This window comes from Dermacentor variabilis, chromosome 1, assembly GCF_050947875.1.
Source record: "Dermacentor variabilis isolate Ectoservices chromosome 1, ASM5094787v1, whole genome shotgun sequence".
Taxonomy (NCBI): domain Eukaryota; kingdom Metazoa; phylum Arthropoda; class Arachnida; order Ixodida; family Ixodidae; genus Dermacentor; species Dermacentor variabilis.
Window position 1 is genome coordinate 191171680 of NC_134568.1, and position 22043 is coordinate 191193722.

The window sequence follows — 22043 nt, forward strand, 5'->3', positions numbered from 1 at the left end:
GCATAACCCCGCCTAGCTCCGAAACCCGATGGTATGGAATATGCGGCAGGATCGCAACCTGTGAATCCAAGGTCGCCGTCGTTGTTCGGTAGCATCTGATGGTGCCCCCCTCATCATTAGTTCAGGCTGTCAGGTAATGGTGGGGGTTGTGCGCTTTTGTGGACCCGTCAACAGTAGGTGTCCACGCTGCGTTGACCTCTGGACAGGCGCTGATGGATGGGTGGGTGTTTGTCTCGTGGCAAACGTCTAATTAACGCCTTTGTGGTGTTGAGACGTAACAGTAAGTATTTCGTGGGCCATAGCAGGCAATACGGTATAGCGGACCAAAACGTCGTTGCGCGCATCGTAAAGACGAATCTTGGAGTACTATTTCAGCGCGTACAGACGAGGACGCAAGGAGGCATATGAAAGACGCGGCGCTAACAAAAGGGCCCGCTGAACAAGAAACGAAGTGCTCCAAGATGCCATATTGACAAGCCCATATTGCAACACTATCAAATACGAAGTTAGTCCTGAGACTTGCTACTGGTCGCGGTAAATGAGAGTCGGGAGGAACCCTTGAGTTTTCCTATTTCTCCTGTTCTATTTTGTTCAAATTGGTCCAGTTCTGCGGGCTTCCACACAGAAACGTTAAAAGTAACCCTATGCGCGAAGCTTCTCCTCCACAAGTGATGTTAGCGTTTTTTCACAGTGTTCAATAGTGACATTTGAATTCGCTCCAGTGAAGAAGTATTTATAATTTCCTTCATAGACGTTCTGAATTGACTGTGCTTGCGATGTGCGCAGTGCCTTCAGATACGGTGTCCGCATGTAAATATTTTCGAGGCCCAACAAATGAGGAGCGTGCTCGCTTGTCAAAAACTTTATCGGTTTCTATCTTTCAAAAGCATTTTATCATCCTTTAACCGATCGACAACGACCAGTTAAGAATTACCGGCAGTGTGGATAATTGAAGTGCTGATAATTGTTGACTGGAACATCAAAGCATTTTGCCACATAATTCGAGAACGTATTTCTGCACAGCACGCGACCTCTACTAAATGCATATGATCTCATATTGCTCAACTTCGATATGTGCTCTAAGGTGAATGATTACAAACTCGGTGAAAAATGGCTAATTAGCTAACGCTACGCTGTGATTTGTCGCGCAAGTTATGTCCGCCTCTTCAAGTGAGATCTCCAATGAGCGCACCCACTAAAATTATACATAGGTATAAGGACCATATAAAGCAGACCACCAGTAGCCTACAAGAACTCAACTCAACTGAAGCCAAGGAAAGCATAGGGAAAATTAATTATAACTGAAATGTAGAAAAAAAAATTGACTCGCCATCCCGGCCCTGCGAAAGTGGATGTCCAGTGAAGATATTGAAAACCACTACTACAACTGCTGCGGGGTGTCACGATCGGCCAGCGGGGGTAGTGACTTTCTAGCCCCTCCTGCAACACTGCGATGGATCGCTTCGTGAAGCTAACAATGCGTCCCCCTCGGACACAACTGCGGCGCCAGCAAGGCGAGACACGCTTGGCGGATCGTGTGTTGTTTGTTGGTTCACTGTCGCCGTCACGGACCAATGGGAGCAAGAAACTCATGGAAAAGGGTGTTCTACGGCGTTTCTTCACGAATTCCGGTAGCCACCACGGTCACTTGACAGACGCTCCAGCTAACTGCTGGGTCATCCCTGGAACCAAGACGCGCCAGCTTGAGTCAAGCGTAACAACCCCTGTCTACGAAGCTTCTCTCCTTTCTGTGTGTTCAGTGAACAAAGGTGCGGAAGTGATTGTACGAACCACCGCCCGCAACGCGGGTGCTTCGAAGAGAGATAGAGATTCTTGTTTGGGGAAGGAAAAATTGGGGTAAAGTGCAGCGCAGTAACTGTCTCTCAGCAGAGGACACCTCAACCGCGCTGCACAAGAGAGAGGGGGAAATGAAAGAGGCAGGGTAGGCGCTCTCGGCCGGTTGTCGTTGGACGAGGAGCCGTCGGCTGGATCGTCGTCATCGGCGGGAGCAGCCGGCGCCGCCGAGCGCGAGCCCTCCTCCGCCGCAGGTGCGGTGGGCTCGGCGTTGTTGTGCGGGGGCGACGAGGGCAATTGAGAAAGCGGCCGGACAGGGCTTGTCGCGGGCGAGTTGGTGCCGTCCACGTCGGAGAGTGTGGTGTCGGCATCGATCATGCTCGCGGTTGGCAAGAAGAAAGTGCCGGCGCTCTCGTTGGTGTCAGCGATCGACGGCGAGCTGGCACAGTCGTCAGTAGAGGCAGCCGAAGTGGTGTCCGTTGAAGCGGACGGTGCGGCGTGGTGGCCGCTGGCAGTCGTCTTCGGCGCATCGAAAGGAAATGCGCGGAAGGGAGTGTCCGGGGCAGATGGGGCGCGTGCTGATGGCGTCGCACTCACTTGCGCGGGCGGGCATGACGGCGCGGAGCTCGACGAGTCAGCCGACAGAGCACGTAGTGAGCGTGCTTGCAGTACGCGCTTCCATCGCAAGGCAGGAGGCGATCTGCCGGTGCGTGGTTGTCGTCCACGTGGGTGGTGCTCCATGTGGACGACAACCACGCACCGGCAGATCGCCTCCTGCCTTGACTTTGGTCGCTCCGATTAGACGAAGGTGGGGCGGCAGATTTCAATGGCCCAGGGATCTAGGGAAGACATAGGGGGTTTAGGCGGACTTTTTCGGCTCCTCAGTGTGCTTCAGTTCGGTCATGCTAGACTGATGAGCTGCCGCGCCAACGGCAGCTTGCGCAACAGTAATCTTTACCGGGAAACGTATGTGGTGGGCGCTACGTGCTTCGCATTGTACTCCTCATTGTTATCAGGAGCACCTTATCATCAATTATGTGGTTCGGATGATTGTTTTGAGCTTGTTCTTTATTCAAACGTACGCTGTTATGTATGTTGTATGCGTGATTCGAAGGAATGTATGCACCGTTCGCTTCACTTTTCTGACTGCTTGAAGCCTCTGCCTTATTGGGACACGAGTGTTGGGCTGCTGAGCACGAGGTTGCGGGATCGAATCCCGGCCACGGCGGCCGCATTTCGATGGGGGCGAAATGCGAAAACACCCGTGTACTTAGATTTAGGTGCACGTTAAAGAACCCCATGTGGTCGAAATTTCCGGAGTCCTCCACTACGGCGTGCCTCATAATCAGGAAGTGGTTTTGGCACGTAAAACCCCATAGTTTACTGGGACACGAGCCACTGCTCCTGGCCCTGCACTGCAACCCGAATCGGCCCACATTTTTGCTCATGGATGCGGAAACGAAAAATGCCGACGCAACTAGAGGCTAACAACTTTGCTGCAATAATAAATAAAAGAGAAATGAAAGTGGATGAAAAGATAACTCGCCGCCGGTGGGAGCCGAACCCACAACTCCCGCATTACACATGCACTACCAATTTGTGCTACGGCGACGGGAATTCGGACCTTATCTTGGGTGTTTAAGTTTGGAACTAGTCCTGGGAGTGCTAGCCAGCGCCACTCAGAGCCATAGCGGGCGGATGTGGAACATCCTGTTTTCGCTCGATGGTGGCACGTAACACGTTAACTTAGGAGAGCATGCATGTGGCTAATAAATCTTCGTGCGCTGCCTAACGACAGCAAGGCTGCCAGATTCGAGACACTCACTATGAATGAACGAGAGATGAAGTGAAACCGAGGGGCTCGATTTTTTTTAATAAAGACCACATAAAGTCAACAGACAATGAAGCTAAGGAAAGCATGAGGGAAATTAACTTGTAACGCAGAAAATAATGAATAAAAGGGAAATGCAAGGGGACGAAAAGATAACTTGCCGCCAGTAATAGCCGAACCCACAAACTCCGCATTACGTATATATATATATATATATATATATATATATATATATATATATATATATAGTCATAAATCACTTGGTATATAATTGTAAAAGCCACTGGATCTGCATGCTCCTCAATGACGCTGCATGCAACATCCGTGAAACGCGAAGCAATAACACGAGAATTAGTGATATATGTATGCTGCCGATAAAGATATTGAAACGCCATAGACACACTATCGACAATGCTGTTGATAGGTGTCGGTATTTAAGCGATCCCTCACCGAAGCATTGCCTCTTTCTGCGGAAAACGCAATACCCGCTGACGCCCACTAATGAAACTCTGCAGCAGGTCAGGGAACACCTGCGACGCAGGCCTCCTACTTCCTACGCTTGGTATCTGGAACTACGCTCGTCGTCGCCGAAGCTTCTGTATAAATGACTGTTCAATAAACATGAGAAACGCGGGGTGTCTGTAGCACTGACAGTCATATTTCGCTCATCGATCAGCTTATGCCCACTGACCTATACTTTTGCGAATGCAATATACAACAATATACAAGATTGGCCCTTGCACCCGAAATTATTAGCCCTGACGCGCTTGTTCGAACACGACAACGATGAGCAGCAGACATATATGCTAAGAAATTATTAACATTACACGACGAAAGACCGCAACGTTTCCGTAGTAAAACTTCATCATACGTTAGATATCAAGGCAACGTCGCAATGCACCAGGGCATGGAGACGTAATCTCCACTGCACCACAGAAATACGCCCTCTGCCACGCTCCACAGGAGCGCGCACGACCGCCTGTGTAGGCAAACAATTTGAGTGCGAAATCACCGCACCGACTGGAGTGGGCCAGTGCCGTCAGCGCGTTCGCAGAGGGAGGGGCAGTATGGGAACGCTCATGAGCATGGTGAGCGGCATCGGAGCTGCAGCTGGGGAAGACGACGACGAACCCGCGAGCAGTGGCACGCGCGCGTACGCCGACGCTCAACGCAGGAACGGGCGCCTAGGAGCTGCGCTATAGAAATCACGCACATCCCACGCACTGTGGGAATCGATGTAAGCGAAGCTTGATGTGCCGTTTGCTTTGATTGACGATAATTAGCGGTGCTGTTGACGGCGAGTGTTTAATGTCTTCAGCGTTTAGTGCTATACGAGAGTTGCAAGTCGATGTCAAACGTTACCATGCGCGTACCACTGCTGTTTGCGCAGTACCCAGAACACAGAGCGAGAATTGTTTGTTTGAGGTGGTGTTGTGCGCAAAGAACTGTCATTGTCTCACATGGCACATCGCATTGTGGCAGAAGTGTTAAACTTTATTTGAATTATTGGGCTGTATGTGGCCAAAACCACGATCGTATGGACTCCAGATCAATTTTGATCCCACGGGTTTTTTTAACGTGCACCTAAACCTAAGTGCACGAGCGTTTTCTGTATTTCGGCACCGCCGAAATGCGGTTGCCGCGGTCAGGATCGAACCTGCGACTTCGAGCAACGCAATAGCCGCAAAGCTACCGTGGCGGGCACAGAAGTGTTGATTCGACGTGCGGCCGCTTCAGTAGGTGTTAATGCGGCTCCGCATCAGCACGCCCTGCGTCAGTTGTACGCTTGACAAATTTGCACGGTGTTTATTTTTCAGAAACAGCAGAAACGTACCGTACCGCATTTTTAACTTAAATTTATCCAGTTTGTCCGCAACCGCTGTCGTGTCCATTAGTATAGTAGTTATAGTATATAGTAGCGTTTCCTTGCCTTCTTGTGTCACCTTTTCCCTCTTCCGCCCTCCCCCCATGTATGGGAGCTGCGAACGAAGAGTGGCAAGGCTGTTATTCACTCGTGTCGTGATCGCGGCGGTCCCACCCATTCTCTGCCTCTTCTCCCTACCTCCCCTCTACCATTCTACCTCCCCTCGGGGCTGCTGTAAGCGCCGCAGTTTCCACAATGCCTCTGAGTGACGTCACGGATAATTACAACCATCGGGAGGGTACTGTGGCGACGCCCAGAGAACTTCAGAGGGCATTGTGACGACCGTCGACGGAAAAGTCCTGTTGGTTTGTCGCGTCGCCTTTCCTCTCTACCACGCTCCTGCCATGTATATAGGCGGCCTGAACCACCCCCCCACGCCCTCCCGAAGCGGCGTGCAAAACAGCGACAGCAGGAGCAGCAGCAGCAGCAGCAGTGGAAAAGTCGTAGGAAGAGGCAAAAAAAAAAAAAAAGCTTCGAACTTTAAAAACTAAATGGGGGGCAATCCAAGTCACCACAAGTGCAGTTCCGCAAGAAAACTTTACGCAAAAGGACAATACCGCTCACAAGAACAGCGATGTTTTTGTGACGTCTGCTGTCGCTTTTCTCTGAGCTATGCTGGAAAAAACTAGCAAAAGAAATTTAGGCTAGCTGCTAAGGGTTGACCATGTATATTAAACTTTAAAAAATAAAATAATAATAAATCTCCAGGCTTGGAGTGGCGCCTGACACCGGCAAAAATGCCGAGAGCCAGTGGGGCTGTACTAATCCAGGTACAACCAAATTAGGAAGACCCACTAAGCTTCAACAAAAGACACTCCCTCACCAGAACAGGAATTGGCCTCCCAGGTGCAGTATTCGGCCACTCCCTCCCAAATGACTCATTCGATCAACCAATGGCCCTCAGTCCCCAGCAGCTGCGGAGCACCTGACCAAGGCGGCGGTCAGACCTGTAACACAGCAGAGGGTGCTAAGAATCCGTGGAGCCGGACGCGTATTTACATTTGCTAGTAGGTACAGCGGGGCGGGGCACTTGCGGAGACGCCGGACGTTTGCGCGCATGCGCGAGTAAGAGCGGGTGCGAGAGAGGAAATGTGGGGACTTTTGCTCCTTGAATATATGACTCTGCCACTACGGAGGAGTTTCTTAGCACGTGTTGTATGCGTTTGTCCCTAGGCGTGCCGACAGTAGTCGCGGGGCGCGGTAGTGCTGAACTTAGCGTCAAAAGTTGGCGACTAGACGTAATTATACTTATTCAATCGTGTTTTTTACTAACTGAAACAACGTGTCATTATTACGCATTATTAGCAGCACCTCCAGAGCATCCAAGGGGTAGCGGGGAGACCAACGCTAGAACCAGGACTGGTCCGTGGGTTGGGGCTCGCCGAGGCCCAACCCACGGACCAGTCGGGGTTCTAGCTTTGGTGCCCCGCTACCCCTTGGGTGCCCTGGAGATCCTGCGCCGCCTGCTTTATTATAGCCTCAGGTGCTCTCCTAAGGCCTCCGTTTGCCGGTTACATGTGCCCTCCTGGAGCAGTGCTTGTAAAATATGCAACCTATCGTCACGACGAAAAAAGCGACCCGTGACTTATGCAACACCAGTCAGAACATTGCCCCTTCAGACACAGCGATCACCAAATGGGGCGTCCGTGCCCACTGCCTCGCCGCCCGGGAAGCCAGCGGCGGAGCGTAAATGAACTCGACCGCACTCCGCGATGCCGGCATGTCTAGTGGACAAACGCATACAACACGTGCTAAGAAACCTCCTCCGTAGTGTCTAGGCAGAGTCACATATTCAAGGGGGCAAAGGCCCCTAGATTTTCTCTCTCGCGCCCGCTCTTACTCGCGCCTGAGCAGAAACAGCGAATGGCACGAGAAACGCCAGGCCCCGGTTTACCTACTAGCAATTGTAAAAATGCGACCTGGACAGGCCGCCAATGGAAACTGACCCTGGCAACGTTTAACACCCTAACTCTCTCGGATGAAGCTAGCCTAACAGGACTCTTTGGGGAACTATCATGCATTGTTTGGGATATCATTGGCCTTAGTGAGGTTAGAAGAACTGATGAGGCTTATACAGTGCTGACAAATGGCCACGTCCCCTGCTATAGAGGACTTCCAGATAAGAAGCAGTACGTAGTAGGATTCCTAATCCATAAGGACATAGCGGGCAACATTGAATTCTACAGCATTAATGAGAGGATAGCTGTAGTCGTAATAAAACTTAATAAGAGGTATATATTAACAGTAGCACAAGCCAACGCTCCAACCTCGAGTCATGATGACGATGATCAAATAGATCAGTTTTATGAAGATGTTGAATTAGCTATGAGAAAAATACAAACTCAGTACACTGTAGTAATAAATGGGCGACTTCAATGCAAAAGTGGAGAAAAAGCAGGCTGGTGAACAAGCAGTTGCCAACAAGTTGGAGGCAATGCACCAAGGCAACCAGTAGGCAAGCTCTCCCAAGTAACAAAGGACTTAATAAAGAAACTACAAAGAATGGAAGTGTCCAATTCAAGAGATAAGACAGAATTCACGGAACTGTCAAAACTGATTAACAAGGAGAGAATAAGGGATATTCGAAATTATAACGTGAGATGAGGAAGCAGTAAAAAATGGACGCAGCATGAAATCAGTGAGAAGGAAACTTGGCATAGGTCAAACAAGATGTATGCACTGAAAGATAAGCAGGGTAATATCATCAGCAATCTCGAAGATATAGTAAAATCAACAGAAGAATTCTATACTGACCTGTACAGTACCCAGAGCAGCCACGATACCTCCATTCGACGCAGTAATGAACAGGTTACAGAGGCTCCTTCTATAACTATCGACGAAGTTAGAAGGGCCTTACAAGCCATGAAACGGGCAAAAGCGGCAAGAGAAGATGGACTACCAGTCGATTTAATCAAATATAGAGGGGACATAATGCTAGAAAAACTTGCGGCTCTCTATACGAAGTGTCTATCGATTGCAAGGGTCTCAGAAAACTGGAAGAATGCCAACATTATACTCATCCACAAAAAGGGAGACGTTAAAGAATTGAAAAATTATAGGCACATTAGCTTACTCCCAGTATTATATAAAATATGTACCAAAATATTATCCAATAGAATAAGGGCAACACTGAACTTTAGTCAACCAAGGGAACAGGCTGGTTTCAGGAAGGGATACTCTACAATGGATCATATCCACGTCATTAATCGGGTTATCGAGAAATCCGCAGAGTACAATCATCTCCTCTATATGGCTTTCATCAATTACAAAAAGGCATTTGATTAAGTAGAGATACCAGCAGTCATAGAGGCATTAAGTAACCAAGGAGTACAGGACGCTTACGTAAATATCTTGGAAAATATGTACTGAGATCCCACAGCTACTTTAATTCTCCACAAGTAAGAGGATACCTATAAGGAAAGGCGTCAGACAAGGAGACACAATCTCTCCAATGTCATTCACTGCGTGCTTGGAAGTATTCAAGAAGTATTCATAACTGGGAAGGCTTAGGAGTGAGGATCAACGGCGAATACCTCAGCAACCTTCGATTTGCAGATGACATTGTCCTGTTCAGCAACACTGGGGACGAGTTACAACAAATGATTGAGGTCCCTTAACAGAGGGAGTGTAAGAGTGGGTTTGAAGGTTAAAAAGCAGAACACAAAGATAATGATCAATAGCCGGGCAAGGGAACAAGAGTTCAGGATCGCCAGTCAGCCTCTACAGTCTGTTAAGGAGTACGTTTACCTAAGTCAATTACTCACAGGGGACCCTCATCACGAGAAGGAAACTTACAGAAGAATGAAAATGGGTTACAGCGCATACAGCAGACATTGTCAGAGCCTGACTGGAAGCTTACCATTATCATTGCAAAGAAAGGTGTACAATCAATGCATTCTACCGGTGCTAACATATGGGGCAGAAACTTGGAGACTGACAAAGAAGCTCGAAAATAAGTTAAGGACGGCACAAAGAACGATAAAACGATGAATGTTAGGCGTAACGTTAAGAGACGGTAAGAGAGCGGTGTGGATCAGAGAGCAAACGGGGATAGCTGATATTCTAATTGACGTTAAGAGAGAAAAAATAGACCTGGGCAATTCAAGTAATGCGTAGGTTAGATTCTGAACCGGTGGACCATTAGGTTACAGAATGGGTGCCAAGAGAAGGGAAGCGCAGACGGGGGCGGCAGTAGATTATGTGGGTGAAGCAATTAATAAATTTGCAGGCGCAAGTTGGAATCGGTTGGCGCAGGACAGGGGTAATTGGAGATCGCAGAGAGAGGCCTTCGTCCTGCAGTGGACACAAAATAGGCTGATGATTATGACGATGATGATGAATGAATAAGTTATGCAGGTCCAAAGCCCATGTTTCTGAGAAGCGAAGCTTTAGTAAAGCGGTGTATATTAAATACTACACAACTAATGGCAATACGTACAATTGTACTTACCTTTATCCTATGCAGCGTGTAACCTCATGCAATGTTCTATTTATGCGCTTCCACCGCTCACAAACTACACCAAAATGCAAACACCAAATCAGGCAGATGCACAGTATGAGATGTCTGCGCAACGATGTCACGAGGACAAATGCGATGTACGACGGCTGTATAGAGGTAAGAATGGCGATGACAGGTGTATGCACAGACAAATACGACACAAACCTACAGGGTGTCGTAACTATCATGCACCAAGATTTCAAAATATGCAAGTGCAACGCTGCTGGACAGAGCCAAAATAATGTTGTTTGCCGTCGCTTGGAGATAGAGTTTCTTGCATAGCGCCAAATTACATAATTAGATTTAATTAGTCAATCAACTTATCAAATATTATAATTAGATGAAAAGTGCCAATGAGAAAATTGTAGAGCAACATGAAAAACTCCTGATACAGCTTGCTGTTTCTCAATATGTGCTACATAAAAGTTTTTCCGAGCGTGAAAGAAGCCCGCGAATGCACGCAAAATTACCGGGCGACTGGACGCTTGAGGTACAAAAGGCAAGAAGCTTAAGGACTACAATTGTGATAACTGCCAGAGGAGATCTTTAAAAAAAAAAATCAGTCATCGCAGAAACCAGGCACGTACCCAGAATTCGTCTTCAGGATGGAAGGGGGGGGGGGGGGCAACCTAAGCTAACTTTTCCATCCAAATGAGGGGGAAGGGGTACCTTTACTAGTACAAATGTGAATAGTGACATGTGAGTAATGCGTTCGCCATAAAGACGCGTAAACCCGCCAAATAGAAATAAAATAAGGTGTATCTCACACGTACGCCCTGTGGGATACACCTCTCCTTTACTTGACAAACAAGCAACGACATCAAATGGATTCGCGCAGGAAAGAAGCGAAGTAAGAACACTGCCAAGAACAAGTAAACAAGCGAATTGTAAAATAAAGACTTCTAGTGGCATTTTTTGAATTTGCTGGGGAAGAATTAGAGAAATATATATTTCCGGAACAATCACAGTTTTTTTTTTTTTTGATCGCTCGTTTACTGCTCTAAACCGACTCGTATTGTCATTTGTCGCTTAATTTCGGGGAGAAACACCTGGTTATACATAAGACTTCTGCGCCACTTGTGTCACAGTGGTACGTACCCATTCTGGCGGATTGGCCAAGAATGGGCACACACGCAGAAACACATACCACATGTTTAACTCAAACAAAATCAACTAAATCAAAGAATCAAATAATTTTCCCTTTATTAAATACTTCTATCCACCTTGTGGTTTTTTTCAGAACTAGTACGTCAAATATAGTACGCTATTCCATTAAGAGGTCGGTGTGCTTTAGTATACCTATATGAGCCAACATTGTATGTTCACGTTTTATGTAGGAGTTCTTTTTTTTTATTACGCACAACAGAGGTGCGCTTGCGGGCACTGCTTCGTAGGTCGGCATACGAAAGACGCACCACGAAAGACGGAGCAGCTGGAAGAACGAAGGAACGCTCGAATGTGTCTCCGTTCTTGTGTCCCTGCTCTGTCCTTTTTGCGCTGCAGTTGAATATGGACTGGGTCAGTTGGCATGGCCCAACTAGCACAGATTAAAACTCAGGCACTTTTTCAGACATGTAGCGACTGCCGCGATAGAGTGCAGCCCAGTAACACATGACACTTGCTATGGGGCAGCGCGTATATACCAAGGAACACCGACATAATGTACCTCGAGACAAAGTGTCTCAGGCACCGCCCTATATAGCTGACGACATATTGTGGAACCCTGTAGAGTTGCAGTTGCCAAAGGCGTTCAGGTCGCCCAACTTGGCGGCCCAGTGATCACGACTCCGCGTGTCAAAACAATAAGCGGCGCAGTAAGAGCACTGCACGCCAGTCGCGAGACCGCTGCTGAGGCTCGTCAACGGCTGCAGTTGTCACGCTGTGCGAGCGCGCCACGTTCCGCCCGGCTGTTGATATCGAACAGCGCGTTTTCTTCGCCTCGATGACAGCCGATCGCGCCCTACCGCCACATCTTCACGCGTAGCACCGAGCGCGCCACCGGCTTCTCGTACGAGTCGCGAGAAGCGGAGAGACAACGCGAGATTTGAAAGCTGCGCTCATCTACTCACGCGAGTTCCCTAGAAAAAAATGGTAGGCGACTCTAATCTTTGACTTAGGCGTCTTAGTGGCACTTGCACCTCGGCGTTCTTTAGGTTAACTTTAGGCGAACGCAACACACGAACCGAACTCGGAGGCAACTGTTTCCCATTAATTAGCCGCTAATTCTTGAGTGTGACGTCATCAGTGGTGTCATTACTTCCGCTTGCTGCTTCCGGGTTTCTAGGAATTTCGCCAAAGTCGTGCTCACGTGGCGGGTCTCTAAAGTCTACGATTCTGTGCTTCGGTGTGCGGTAGTTAGTGATTTCTAATTGATTCTAATAATTCCAGACACTTCAGTAACTCAACTTGTAACTACACTTATGCTCTGATGTCACATCCATAATGAAATCCATGAATTTTGTACTGTATTATTTTTCTTTTTTTTTTCTGATTTATGTTGAATTTCCTTCCTGGGCGTCTCAGTAGGTGAACCGGAAGTGCTGCGTAAGAAACAAGAGTCACTCGATGCTCGTGCTACTAAAGAAGAAGACTCGCTGCCTATGTGAGAGCCCATAGGCTTACCGGAAAGCTAGACGCATCAGTCACATATGAATGGACACAGCGAAATGCCGACGATTTCATGACAGCAGTCACATTCCAAAGAAGAGCTCACTGGCGACACTATAAAATTAGGTCACGCGAAGTCGTTAACCTAACCCTGATTCGTAGAAAAGTTCGTCAATTCTGGCCAATTTTCAGGAAGGGAACAATCTGTCTTAAAGTGCAATTTCCTCCGCTAACCTGAACTTGTGGGAACGGTAACTTGCGTAAAATGGCACACACATAGACACACGCGCGCGGAAGGGGGGGAACTGCTTGTCCCGCCTGCCCTCTTCTACAACACCCCCCCCCCCCCCCCCGCCGCCCCGTTGTAGAAGGGGGCAGGAGGGACAGGCAGTACAGCCGTAATCTCGGTCATACGAATTTCGAGATAATACGAATATGGGGCACTCAATGACCGAGGTCCATCGTGTACGATGCTAAAAATTGTAACACGCATACGAGCGCTTTTTCCATGCCCTTATTGATGAAACGTGATGAGAAAGACGTCTATGTTTTTTGTCGCTGTTGTGACGAAGAGGCAAGCTCTGACGTGTTGTCGGCCGTGTTGTTGACATGTTCCTCAAGTGTGGCACCACTCATCGGCGTCTTCGCGGCGCAGCCCAGTCTGTGGTCTGGAACACCTGTTTGTTTCGAGCGGCCCTTGCCTAACGCGTGCATGCACGTCTTCGCTGTGGCTGCCATCCATGTCGTCTTCATTTTGTAAACATCGAGCCAGACGGACGTTCGGGCCTGCGCACATGCGCGCGCGGGCCTGAACGGTGGTCGGCCGCTGTTACGATTGGCGTCTCGCAGCCCATGCAAAAAGGACTCTCGCCCACCATGCCTCATCGAAACGAAGTGTGACTTCCTAATTCGCCATGGTTGTCTCGAGTGTATGCCGGTCTGGCGGAAGCCCCGCAGTGTTTACAGGCCCCTTTTGTGTGTGTGCGACTTTAGAGGGACCCTTTTCTCGAACTGTCAAGCTCTGCAGGAGAACTTCCGCGAACCAGCAACGCGCGAAAGAGAAGGGTTCAGCTCTCTACTATTCCCAGGACCGCGGACTTTCGCCTCCAGAGGCGCGCCCGCGAATACATCAACTGGGAGAATGGATCAGTCGCCCTTCCACAACTAGACGCCCTTTTCGCGAACCAACGTCGCCTAGGAAAGGAAAAATGTCTACGGACCTGCGGCTTGGTGTATACGGAGGCGGGACGCCTATCCACAAACCAGACTCTGTGCCTGTCACGTGACGTCTACGGGAGCAAGATCCCTCCCACGATTGTAGAGAGCCTATTTAAGGGGCTCCGAAATGTACTTTTCATCACTTCTCTTCATCTTTCACCAATCTTTGAATAGACCGTGCAAGTTTCGCACTAGAAATCGTCTCGTCCTTGCCCGGTCGCCATGGTCTACCGGATGCCTGCAGCCCGCCGACAACGCCATGCTACCCAATAGTAACGTCAGTCGAGTTTCGATAAACAGGCGTCGCTACAACTCGGCAGCAGTACGATACGCTACACCGCGGACCCACTCATATAGCAAGCTGTTCTGTGTGCTTACTGAAAGGAATGGAGAAAGCTCGTGCGTAGGCAGCAATCACCCGGCGAATTCGTGCAGCCCAACCAAAAGCGCCGATGAAGCACATACGGTGAGCGCGATTCACACGAGACCACACAAAGGCCCACTGTAACGAAACCTATAGACATTACTGAAGCACTGGGAATGAGCAACATACCAGTGAGTTCCCCGTGCTGGCGCACGCCGTTGTGAAAAGTAACAAAATATTTCCTTCGAAAAGTCTCTCTTCGGACGGAATCGGACCGCCCGATTTGCGGACATTTTCACGGTAGTCACCGAGTCTAAAACAAACCATCAGTCACCGATTGTGATGGGCCTTTTCAGCCGTCAATAAGTTAGCATGAATGATGATAATGTCCGCATCAACACAGAAATTTTAGTTATTCTGTTTGCTATAAATCGAATATTTTACGTCCTTCCATGATGTTCGCATCACCTGAGACTTTACTGCACTCAGCAGCTGTGTGTCTAGCCATAATAATAATAATATTTGGGGTTTTACGTGCCAAAACCACTTTCCGATTATGAGGCACGCCGTAGTGGAGGACTCCGGAAATTTTGACCACCTGGGGTTCTTTAACGTGCACCTAAACCTAAGCACACGGGTGTTTTCGCATTTCGCCTCCATCGAAATGCGGCCGCCGTGGCCGGGATGTCTAGCCATGCAGTAGCTACCGCCTCAGCAAAGGCGAACCGATTAAAACTATAATTCTTGAGTTCTTGCAACTACCAAATGCTGAGGAAGATTCAAAACTATATTGTACCATTTATGTTGGTCAAGTGCGCGCGGCGTAGATGAAAACTGCGCACAGAGCAACTGCGGCTGCACAGACACGCGGAACCGTGGCTCGTTTGAGACGCACCAGAGCAAAGTGTCCCCTCTCATCAGAATGAATCACTCAGTTCTATAAAAACGCGTAGCAACAGCAACCACTAGCTCTGCGCGTTTCGCATTTAGGAATACGCATTTTTTCCGGCGTTTTAACCTGCAGTCGCACAAAACAAACGACACAGCTGTCGCACTGCTGGTGCTGTCCTTTGTGGAGACTGCAAGGCTCTCGACACCCCAGCCTCCTCATTTATTGTTTCGCCTCTTGCCTTGCTCACTCAGCGCTTTGCGGACTTCAGCTCCAGACGCTGCGCTTCCGAGCTTCAAAGCTTGGCCTCCCACTGCTGGTGTCGCGCTTCGTAATCCCCGTCGTTCGGCTTCCTTTCACGCTCTTCCCGTTATGGCGCTTCTGCTCCTCGTTTCAAGAGCTTCCCTCGCCTCCCTGTCGGAAGCGGCTGCGCTTCCCACATTGCGTCACCGCGGCAGTTCCCGTTGTCACTCCTCGACCAGAATCTTCCGGTTGTGATAGAACCTTCGGTCACAGTAGACAGAATGGCGAAGGATAGCGTATGGTGGGTAAGGGGTGCAGAAGAGTTGTTTGCAAACGCGACTGCTCGACGAAAATGAATTAATTAATCCCGAACAAATCGTATTGCGAGTGAGAAAATAAACTTGCTTTCACCATACACGTTCAAGTCAGAACAGAAAATGAATGTGCGACGTGGCGAAAATTATATTTGCTCATAGAAAAAAAAAAAAAAAAGACTACGGCAGATCCAATGCACTTGGATCTGCCGTAAAAAGAAGCCTTATCGGATGAGGTCAAGTTAATGCTATGTGTTTATGTAAAGAGACATGTGATGCGTGCAACTGTTAAAATGTTTCCAACTTAGGTCATTTTTACACATTCTGCTCAAATGCAACACAAGTTCATAATATGCAACGTGGATGCAGCGATGACTTGCAGATAATTGGACGTTTTGCGAGTGGAGGTGAAGGAAGCATTTTGACAGTGGTTTATGCACGGATAAGTACGAAACAGCGATATTTCAACATCTCTGAGGAACACGTGATCAATCAATCAATCACCCTTACCACACGACCTCTCCTGAATTATCTGGCGAGATGTCCTTGGTGTTTTTCCTCACCATGTCACAGCTGCATGCGTGGGAGACCCTACTCTAGACAAACCCACTACGTCTACTTGGCGAAACATCAACGCCAAACCCGGAGGAAGAGGCAAATAAGCTAGTTTCAATCCCGCAGGATCGAGTCGCGCTACAAACCACATTAAAACACTTGCGACAACACACATCGTGTCCTGGTGTAAGGATCGACCCATCAAGTCATCTTATTTGACCAGTCTCCGAGATCGACCCAGCTTACTACTACACCGACTCCGCGATTGTCCCACTTTACTCGGCAAGAAACCGTCGGACGGAAAGGAGACCAAGGAGGGATAGAAAAAAAGGCTCCACTGAAAAAAAAAAAAGTACAATAAGAAAGCTCGCCTTAGACACATTACTAGCAACGGCGCTTGAAAGTTATTTTCCTAAGACGATATTGATTGTCGAAAAAAAAACAAAAAACGCCAATAAACATGATACCGCCAGAAAGTACCATCAGATAGTCCACGGAAGTATTTGTCATGCACCAAGTTGATACAGAAAGGAGTCGAGGGTTTGAACCCACGAGTAAATCTCTTTCTATGTTGTTTTTATTTACCTAATTCAGCAGACGATGGTACGTGAGCTTCTGCCCTCACTATTATGCTTTTCTAAAACGCTCTTTTTTAATGCGTTAGCATTACGAGTGTAAAAGTAGAAAAAAATTGGAGGACGCTTAAGCTTCGCCTTCAAGAGTGGAACGCGACAGCGTTCCCGTCGACCCGCCAAGGGGTGTAAGACAATGGGCTACGGCGCAGCGACTACGCGCCTCGCATCGGACGCGGTGAGCGTCGAGCAACGCAGCGTTCGGCGCGACAACGAAATGTGCGCCTGAGCAAGCGACGCACGCCTGAGCCTTAGAAACAGCTCGTTTCTAAGGCAACACCGCGTTCACTAGAGGCGCTTTTGTACCGCTTTGAAGCATCGAACTCGTGGCTTTTATCGTGACCGTTGTGTATTGATAAAATGTCTTGTTTTGTAGCCTTGTTGCCACGTCAGTAAAAAAAAAAAAAAAAACTCGTGGCTCAGTGGTAACGTCTCCGTCTCACACTCCGGAGACCCTGGTTCGATTCCCACCCAGCCCATCTTGGAAGTTTCTTTTTATTTATGAAGTGCCTGCCGTGATTTATCGCTCACGGCCAACGCCGCGGACGCCGACGACACCGGCTTTTCTGCGACACGAGCTCCTTAACGCTATCGCGTTAAGAAGTGTGCGTGTGTGAAGCGTGGAAAGCCGCGGTCGCCTGCACGGTAGACAGGGAATGGAAGAGCTTACAAGAGCGTGTTGCCAGCGCCTCCTCTATACTTGTGGTGCGCGCACACACACACACACACACACACACACACGCACACACACACACACACACACACACACACACACACAAACTGACAGTGGTCTGCTCCGTCATAGCACGTTGCTCCTCGAAGGGCAAGACGTGTGTCGAGTGATCTGGTGAACGCGGTTTAAATCATGAATCCGGGACCTCAAAGCGGGGCGACGTAATGCTGACGCCTTTCTCTGGCACTTACCGCTAAATCGCCACTGATTTTTTTTTCTTTTTCCAATGCATAAAAACACGGTGGATTATCATTGTAAAGTAGCGACGCTGAGGTACATCTGGTGGATATGACGTTTTTAATGGTGGGTATGAACAATTCTAACATCTGCACAACACTCCAAGGAACCGCTGGAGCTGAAAACGTTAACGGTCTAGCGAACAGCGGGCATAAAAGGCTGCTGAAGATAAGAAAACGTGTTGCTGGATGGCATTTTTGCAGAAAATCGATATAATTCAAGTATGTTCTGTCTCTGTCTTCGACCGAGCGGAGGAAAAAAGATGAACATTGACAGCTTAATCTGCAAGGTGACAGAACTACAAAAACACATTCACCAATCTCGTTGACCTAATCGAACATGCAGTCACTGAACAGTCAGTCGGAAATGAATGAAACCAAGCGGCGTAATACTACTACTGGCAGTGATGTTTAAATGTCAGCGTCAAAGATGAACATAAATATCACAGGCACGCATTCAAGTAAACAGAGGTACTGCAGAAAAATGAAACAGCAGGTCTCACATGTTCATCAACCGCCCAGAGGTGTATATAAGGAAAGCTCCCACGGTGATTCATACCGGCCCATCCCTAGAGTCTACAGTAGTCGACAGTCGGCACATTGACAGCTACGATGCAATGGACACGCTCTATCTCGCCGGTGATGTGGGCGCGGGCAAACTCCAGGACGTGCCCGATAGACGCATTGACAAACTCAATGCTATTTGCGTTTCCGGTACCTAGTCAGCATGCTTCGTTATACGATGTCGATACCAAAGTCCACATAGCAGTCAGCTTTTTAACAAGGTCACATTCGGTACCCGTTTCAAAACGAACCAAGAGAGAAACGAAGCGATTGCTTAGGAATAAAGCGCTAGTATATGCAGTCATGCAGCAAAATATATAGAAAAAAGGAATGAAGATGCTGGTGTCGCAGTAGAAAGAACGACCCGGAAGGATGCTTCTCCGGGCTCCGCTTATCCGTGCGCCGGTCTCACCTCGGGTGTAGAGGCCCGCCAGCTCTCGAGCGCCAGCATGGTGAGGGCCCCACCTTGGCTTCAGCTGGCCGTCGACTGCGTTGCTCGGTTGATATGTGTCCGAGTTGCTGTTCGGGTCGTCTTCGGGCATTGAGTTTTCGAGGATCTGTTTTTCCGTTTTGACGGGGGGTAACAGGTTGCACGCCATCGCCATCGGTTTTCAAGTGGCAAGTCAGAAAAGTCGAAATAAAAATATTTTGAAATTAAAGGAAAAGAAAGAAACGGAGGAGCCGAACTTGAAGACCGCCCGGTCTGCCCGTACACTTCGCTATCACAACCTCATTTGCGAGTGGCGAGGAAAAAAAAAAAAACAGACCGCGCCTCTCGCACGCGAGGTAAATAGGTGGAGACGAGCGCCACCTGGCACATATGTTAAAAAAAAAAAACAATTGCGCACTCTACGCACAAAATATTTGTTAATATTGTCGTATGTAGCACATTTTTTTAGGCATTATGCGAGATAACATGGCTCGCTTAAAAACATGACGTGCACTTGGCAGAGCCTCTGGAAGGTTCCAGCAGAAACCCTATGGTTACAGCCACGGTAATTCCAGTTCGGCAGCGCTGTTTGAAGCACGACCTACTGGAACTCTAGACCTGCAAAAATAACGGACTTCTATGCGAGTTGCCTGCGCCCACTCTCATTCAACCGTTCGCCGTTGTCGTCGCTTTTATGACCTGTTCGTCTGCTACTCTACTGTTGATTGGGGCGGCATTGTAATGAGAACGGGGGCTGTTGTGTTGTGACGAACTACTTGCATAGTTGATGGTTTTGCAAACACAGTCACAGTGATGTCACAAGGCTTCGATCGGTCACTTGGCTCCAAAAGTTGACTGCCCGAACCTGAAAAATGTCGGTGCGCGTAGTCCGCTGCTCTCTAATACGGGTGTCACACGGCGCACTTTCGATCGCGATCAAGTCCGATCCAGATCGAATTTCTCGGTTGCGATTGGTTTCTTTGCGCAAGCTGCGCGAGGGAATCAATCGCGGTCGAGAATTTCGATCCCGATTGGGCTTGATCGCGATCGAAAGTGGTCGTGTGACACCGGTATAAAGTCACATTATTTATAGAGTTTCCCTAATATTCACAATAGTTTCATTGTTTAAGTTATAAAGTTCGCCTCTGCACTTTCTAGAAACTGGTAACCACCGTAACGTTCGACAACAGAACGATTACAACTCATTTGAACTTTTAAACGTTGCCCGTGAATGTTTCGCTAGTTCAAAAAGAGATATTATGCATACAGCTTACTGTGTACGTTTATTTCGCACCACCCTTATGCTGCCGCAGTACCACGCAGAAAAGCTAGCTTTCCAGTTTGGAAATAATTCCGGAACATAAAGCCCACAGTGCAGCACGTTTTAAAGAACTGGGACAACATGGGATCCCTTTTGCAAGCCTTCAACTCGCCTATACATCAAAAAAAAAAAAAAAAGTGCTCACCTTATCTTGAAACAATTTCGATCAATTTCTTGCACACATCGGGCGCAGGAATTACTTTTGAAAATGCTTACCAGATTATCTGCCTTTCATTACGGCACACAGCAGTAAATCCTAATGTCATCTCTGACATTAGGCTATCTGCAATAAACTCAAAAAAAGCTAGTTTATCCTATGAATAAATAAAAAAAAATTTACCTCTTACAGAGGCTAGGAAAGCGAAATTATGCCATCTCGCATTGCAGCTGCCACATATGCTCGTTGTTTACCTTTCTTGCACCGCTCCTCCTCTTCTGATCTCACTATTCAAACGCAAATCATTCGCAAATTTCGTTTTCTTTTTATATTTGTGAATTTATTCATGCACAATTTATTTGCTTTATACAAGCACATTGTGCGTGCCGAAATGGCGGCATGAGTACTAGTACACTGCAGCACGAGCGTTGGAAGAGATTGCAGAGCAGACGAAAGCGAACAGGTTGTAACTAGTACCATTCTGCCCGTACATTCTGTTCCTACTGGCAAGTGTTGAACTAGACCAGGTGTGCTGGGCAAGGTAAAGCCCCTCCATCCATGCGCCACCGCCGCTTTCTTGGTCGGCGGAAACGTGTATGGAGGGGCTTTAGGGCAAGGGACATCTGTGCAGGTCCGGAGTTGAAGTCTCGTATGTTGCAGTATGAGAAAAAAAGAGAGAGAGAGAGACGTATTAATATATACATGGTGCGGGCCATGAGTCAGTCAGCTTGCGCTGGGCTGGCGTTTGTGCCATAGTTTGTACCGCATCAGTGGTGTGGTTTGGGCAGTTTACTATGCAGTACGAGCATGTGAGAGACGCGATTTCTGGCCACCCTACTGTTGTGCGAAGGCCCAGCTAAAGTTTTCAGATTGCTGCTATGTGGGCCGGGTGGGGCTCAGCACATACCAGGAAAATGCATTCAGAAAACTCCACTGCTGCTCGTAGTAAGCATGCGATTTTGTACTGGTACGAAATGATCTAGAAATGCCAGATGCATAGCCAGAGCACGCGCTGGTCTGGACGACCCTCTCGACGCTGCCCTGTAAAAAGCATAAGGAAATTGCGTACTGCATTGAAGCAGCCTGTTCCACACTTCCACATAATTATCGCCATGCTCTTCAACCTGTAGGAGCCACAAAAATTAATATTTTTTTTTTCCTTAGCAGTTAGGTCCGATCCCCCAGGACAGTGCCAGTATGTACAGCCCCTCAATAAAAATAGCTATTTGCCACCGCTCTAAAGTAGACCTCACTTTGCGGAATACACGACTGCGTTCACAGGTAGTCGCTCGAGCAGGAACTTGTCACATTCAGCCTAAGCGAAGATTTCGAGCTCGATTCCGAAGTGGGACTTCACTGGTCTCTCCCAATGGAATCAATTGGTAGAGTTGAAAACTGCATAAAGTCACTTCGCAGCTGGAGCAAGATTAGAAATTAAAAAATGCCGGCCCACATAGGTAGCAATCCTGCTCTTAACACCACAGCATTGCATACACAAGCACCACACCTCTAGGGACACAAATGAGCTCATACAACACAGATACCAGAGAAAGGCAGTGCGTTGATTGCACCAGTCAACACCGTCTACTTTACCTTTCAGAGGCACTTAAAGAAGCCACGATGGTGCACACCACAGAGTATGCTTGAGAAGACTGGCCTGTACAAGTCATGTAGCAAATGTTACGATACCATGCCCTAGCAATGGTTTAAGAAAAAATCAAGTTTTTGTTTTT

General features: G+C 48.2%; 1 protein-coding gene across 1 annotated transcript in view; it reads right to left on the reverse strand.

The window, feature by feature from the left end:
• Kua (Plasmanylethanolamine desaturase Kua) overlaps positions 1-19152 on the reverse strand; it is a 158660-nt gene extending 139508 nt beyond the window's left edge. The window contains exon 1 of the mRNA XM_075702201.1: positions 18815-19152. Within this exon, the coding sequence (XP_075558316.1) occupies positions 18815-19007 (193 nt within the window). The 5' untranslated portion in view covers positions 19008-19152. The remainder of the gene's footprint in view (positions 1-18814) is intronic.
• Between the last annotated feature and the right edge of the window lie 2891 nt (positions 19153-22043).